Here is a 5843-nt window from a genome sequence, read left to right as displayed (position 1 = left end):
CACTCTACCCACACTCTGCTCCGCAGATCGCCTCACAGCCGCTTCCATTGTGGTGGTCGCCACGCGGTGCGGTCCCCTCAGAGGGGCTCAAGCTCCCCCACACCAGTGGGCAGTGTGAGGGTCCGGGTGAGATGGGTTGGAGTCACGCGGACACTTCGCCCATCACATGGATGGCACAAATGTGTTCACAGGCGCCGGCGGCTCCAATGCAGCTCCCACCCACGGCCTAAGCGCCGACATAGCAGTAGCGGCTCTGCAGCTGGCAGGGATAGGAGAGAGAGGGGGAGTGGGAAGGGTGCTGCTTCGCTTTCCCGCGGAGGGAGGGCACTGAGCCTTGATATATGAAGGCAAGATGTCCCTCCCCCTCCCCCATCCTCACTCCGTCACCAGGGATCAGGAAAACGATATAAATGGAAATAATACGATGGACACACAAAGAGGAAGAACACGGAAAAGTGCTAAAGCCGACGCCATAAGGAGGGAGATGGCGGGAGATGCGAAGCAAGCACACACACGTAAAGCAAGCAACGGGGGGGGGGAACGAAGGGAAATATGGATTAGGAAGCGATGTTGCCCTTGCCGCGGAGGCGGAGGCTGAAGCTGAAGAGAGGACGAAAGGGGGGGGGAGGGGGAGAAGGGCGTCCAGGCGAGTCGTATCATGTACGCGCCTCACGACTTCCTGTTACTGGAGATCGTACTTTAGTTTGAGTTGCTGCTGCTCATACGCTTTCTGGTCGCTGTCTTGAATGGAGATGATCGCCGCGCAGAGGTAAAAGCACGGCGCGAGGATCTTGAACGTGAAGGACATCTCGCGAAACATGTGCTGAGCGGCCCACGCCGCGCCGGTTGTACCAACGGAGAAGCCGACAAGGTTTGCTACAGTCAACTCCATCAGCGCCAGTTGCGTCCCGAGTACGCGTAGGTACCTCCACATGAGCGGCGAGCGCTTGATTCGCATCACCAGCGGGTTCTCGGAGGAGAAGAAGAGAGTGACCGCGATCTCAGGGATTAATGCGATGCACATGATTGTGGCCCAGAAGATCAGACGCAGCTCGATGTCATGCCAGATGGCAATGAAGAAGAAGATGGGAAATATGGAGAGAGACTTGGTGCGACTGCCACCCATCGGGATGTACATGTACCGCACGATCCACAGGTTGAAGGAGGCGTGCCAGTCGCGCCAGAAGCTTTGGATATTCACAGTGTTGGCGAAGCAGCGCGGCATGTCCTCCGGCGGGTCGAAGCCGTCTAGCAGCGCGAAGAAGCGGAAGAAGCGCCACACAACGTCGAACTTAGCCCACAGGAAGGCCAGTGCCAGTACAAACAGGGACGCCTTTTCCGTAACCCCCATCTGGTCCAGCACCGAGAGGGTGACAACGGCTGCTGTGGGTGTTGTGGTTGCAGTGGTTGTGCTAACCATATTCTGCAGTGCGTTGCCCGCTGGCGAGCTACTCGTGGTGACCGCCATAGCACCGCTACTGCGCGCCAGCGCAGCCCCTTCCGCTGCGATCGCCCCAGCGGCAGGCACTGCTTCAGCCGCTCCACTGGCTGACGGAGCGGGTGTCAGCAGAATGGCCATGATAGGCACGTAGTGCATCAACGTTGCTAGCAAGATAGCGTGGCACAATAAGCGAAATCCGTACCGCCAGATAGCCTTGCCCTCAATGCTCCGTGCCGAGTAATGCTGGTAGGACACGTACGCGTTGAAGGACGACACCGGCCCCGCCATGAAAAGAGGCAGGTAGAATATGTAGCCGAGGTAAGCGCTGAGAGTGAACTCTTCCACGTGCCGTGAGCATTCTGTGCGGCACTTGTAACACGAGAGTGCCTCCGGCGGGAGAGAGGTGACGGCGTGACGGTGCTGGTCGCGTATCTGAGCACAGGCAATGCATGTGCGTGCGTGCTTCGCCAGCGACTTCTGCCGCCGCTCCTCGCCACAGCTTACTGACTCCCAGAGATCACTGTTAAAGGAGATCATGCGCAGCACCGACATGTTATACTGGGTGGTCCACTGGATCAATGGCGACCACAGGTTATCGAGGAAGCTGAGCCCAAACCAGGCAAACTGGTACCCGCCAGCGTGGTAGTTCAAGAAGAGGACCAACACGTGCATCACCCACATCACCGTCATGGATACCCGAAAGGACGCTCTCTTGTAAAGAGGCGCGATCAGATAGAAATTGAGCAACATCATTACCACTCCGAAGAGAAACCCCGGCCCGCAGAGGCACAGAGCAATGAGCATGCCAGCGATAATGTGAAGGAATTGGAGGGTCGACACGTCTTTGCGAATCAGGAGCGTAGGGCTGACGCTGCCTCTACCAACACTGCTGTCGCCGATGACGTGCTCTGGGTGGTGAATGCTTGCCATCGAGCCGCTGCGCTCCTTGCCGTCGCCAGCCGCAGCGATGGCAGATTCTTTTACAGCTGTCGCCGTCTTCGATGCGGCATGGCGTCGCAGTCGTCGTGACAAGAGCAGGAAGCCGATCATGTACGGTATGGATGGGGGCATCGCCACCACAAAGTAGTAGCACTGCAGATCCGTTACGTCCACACCTTTGCTGCCGAGCCAGCGGTATAGTGCCCATGGTGGCTTAAGATTCTCCTTCAGCTCTTCGTGATGCTCACGGCCAATGCAGGCGATCCTGTAGACGCAAGAGTAGAAGATGCCAACGACGACAAAGGCGACGCAGAGAATGTACTCCAGTGAGGTGCGGGAGAGGTAGGCGCGGTTGACCGACGCTTCAGCATCGGCCATCGTGGCGCGGTTTAGCGGTAGCACAGTGCCCGTGTCGTCGTTCTTGCCTCCGCCACCGCCACATACGCCGTCACTTTTACTAGGCAGCGATGCAAGACTGGTGGAAGAGGAGGTGGCCGCCGCTGCCATTCCCCAGTGCAACAGGGACGCGCTTCGGGCGTTCGGCACCATTCTGAGGGGCTCAGCTTCCATGAGTGCTTCTACGCACACACACACACACACACAGAGAGACGTGAACGTTTTGCAGGTGTGTGTGTGTGCGTGTGTGTGTGGAGTTTCCGTCAATCTATAAGCCACGGCCCTTCTTGTCTTGACGCGCAGGCGTGTGTGTGTGCTTGCGTGTGATGTGTGCTGATCAGGTGTGAGAGATGCGGTATATTGGTACCGAAGCCAAACTCGCACATGCAACACCAAGGCGTTCCTGTTCTCTAGGGCACGTTATATGCGAGAGGGAAAGGGGGGAGGGAGACGCAAGAAAGAAAAAGAAAAACGAACGAGATCTAGTACAGAGGAGAGGCACGGCCACGACACCAGCAGCAGCGACGATCCGACCGGCTGCGCTCAGTTAAAGCGACAACGCTTCACCACATAGCATACGGCAAAACACGAACGCGCTGTGAGCGGTAGGCGGTGAAAAGGCCGCGCAAATTTTTTTTGTCGAGCGATACGGCACAGGTGCTTCGTAGTGCCTTGGGTGTGCAAGATGCCAGCTGATAGTAGCCGTGCCACTGCGTGTGCGCGTCTGCATGTGCGCTTGTGAATGGGATGCGCGTATATCGTCCGCAGAGAGAGAACGGTTAAAGTGCACGGCAGAGACTCGCGCATAGGGCAATCATTCGCGAAGAAAAACGGATGGTTGGGGGGGGGGGATGGGAGAAAAGACAGGCGGGCAATCGAGGATGTAGCGGTGTGCAGCATGGCAAGACGCCGCATACCAGAAAAAAAACCTAGTGCTCCGGCCTGCACACAAGATAGGTGACCTTTGCTCATAGCAGAAGAAAACAACTGCTGAATCCCGTCAGTCCCCTTCTTATGAGGTGACCGCGCACGCTGCCACTGTCGCGCCTGCGTAGCGTGCAACGGTGCTAAACTGGCCTGCAGGGGCGCATCATGGCCACTACATGCGCTGCACCGTGATCTAGTCGATCCAGTGCGCAGATAAGCCCGTTTCCTTTTGTTTTCCTACACATACGTGCCAGTATGTGTGTACATGTATGCTTATCTTCTCATCCAACACATTTTGCTTTTCCAGTTGACGCCGCCGCCGCAAAGAAAGTGGGTGATAACAGGTGGTGCAGCCAAGAAGGAGCACGGAGAGAGAACCAGAGCCTTCCTCATTCTCCGCGGTGGGCGGTAAGGCGGGGACAGAGAAAAGAGGTACAAGGCTCAAATGAGGCGGAGGGGGCGTGGAGTGGTGGTGGGGGGCATGGCTCTTCTGGCAGTGGCTTAGGGACTCGATGATGGGAAAGTGATGATAGGAGACTTTCGAAAAGAAGCAGTTTAAACAAAAACGAATCTATAACAATACTTATGGAGAAGAGAAAGTGATGGTGGTGGTGATGGTGGTCGGGTAGGAGGCGAGCGGTGAGAGGGTTTGCTGTTGCTGCGCTGATGGTATTTCGGTAAAAGAATCTACGGCGCCACGAACAACACGCAAAATGACAACAGCACCGCCGCCGAAGACGTAGCGGTGCGCTAAAACAAACACACACACACACATACATACACACATCGACATAGAATAAATAAAAAAAATACGTTCCTTCATCACAGGAGGTAGTACCGTTGCATGTTCCGCACCCCGAACCCGGAAGACGCAGAGCATCCCTCTACCAACAAAATGAATGCCGCTGCCACTCCGAGTCGAAGACAGACAAAGCAAACGACAACCGTACAGAGAGGAGGGAGAGGGAGGGGGAGGGGATGACTAAACCAAATCGATTATAGGAGACGACCAACACACCCACACCCACTATTACATACAGATAGGCACATAAACACTGATATACATGTACACATACGCATCGGCAGACACAACTCCGCACAAGTCCACAGTATAAGCCAAAGCCCCTCCCTCCGCACACAGAAAAGATATGATGACCGAAAACAAAAAAAGAAAAGAGAGAGAATACCACCTTCACCATCTGTCCTATCCCCACCGAATCAACTCAGCGTAACAGTAAAGGCAAAATCAAATAAAAACCCTTCCGTAGCATAGCCCGCATTCCGTCTCTCCCCCTTAACTTCCGGCGCCTCTTTTATCTATGAATGCCACTGATTCTTTCTCTTGATCCTTTCCGGACAAGCTTTTCCCTCAGGCTTCGCTAAGTCCTCGCATGGGCGGGACAGCCCTTCGCGGATGTGGGAGTTGCACGGACGCACGCTCAAATACACGGGTGCACTGCCAAAAAAAAAAAAAGGATATTTCACATGCCTTCTCAACTTCTTTCACACTCTCCATAAAATCCTATAAAAAAAACGCTATATAATGACGTATATGCGCATCCTCACACACACACACACACACACAGGGATCAAAGCCTGCGTGAGCACGGTGCCGAAGACCAGCCAGTTTGTCCACAGTCCTCGTTGACGCAACCAAGCAACACCCCCAAGCCCATTAATTCAAACAAAAAACGAATACAAAGAAGATACATGCGCTTGGCAACACCAAATATGGCAAGTGGTGAGAGGCAAGAGAAGGGGGGAGGGGGAGAGCGTCTTGGAGTGGGAGAGTCGGCGAGACGGGGCCTCTCAGGGGCACGCGCGAAAGAGCGGTTGGCAGCGCTTCTGTCGACGTATGGGCGGGCCGGTGAAGTGCGAGGGGGGGGGAGGCCATGGGCGATGCATCTACGCGCGGTATGCGCCCACACCCACACCTACCCGCGCACGTACACACCTTCCTTGGAGAACGAGGGGAAGAGAAGGCCAGAGACAAAAAAAAAGCCTGCGAAACGACATCATCGACGCCTTTCGCAGAAAGGGGAAGAAACCATAGATGGCTGGCGCAAAAGGGAGATGGGGCCGCGCGCCAGTCGGATGCACAGGCTCATCCACACTGCAGACTCGTGCCACCTACTCCTTC

General features: G+C 55.5%; 1 protein-coding gene across 1 annotated transcript; it reads right to left on the bottom strand.

Annotated features, from left to right (window-relative positions):
- Positions 1-682: 682 nt before the first annotated feature.
- On the bottom strand, positions 683-2887 carry LDBPK_191370 (hypothetical protein, conserved; the record flags this gene model as incomplete). Its single annotated transcript, XM_003860261.1, has 1 exon — positions 683-2887. The coding sequence occupies one exon, from the start codon at positions 2885-2887 to the stop codon at positions 683-685; it is 2205 nt and encodes a 734-aa protein (XP_003860309.1).
- Positions 2888-5843: the final 2956 nt, after the last annotated feature.

The sequence above is a fragment of the Leishmania donovani genome, chromosome 19 (genome assembly GCF_000227135.1).
Source record: "Leishmania donovani BPK282A1 complete genome, chromosome 19".
Classification (NCBI taxonomy): Eukaryota; Euglenozoa; class Kinetoplastea; order Trypanosomatida; family Trypanosomatidae; genus Leishmania; species Leishmania donovani.
The sequence above is the reverse complement of the archived record's forward strand: the minus strand, read 5'-3'. Positions and strand labels throughout refer to the sequence as shown.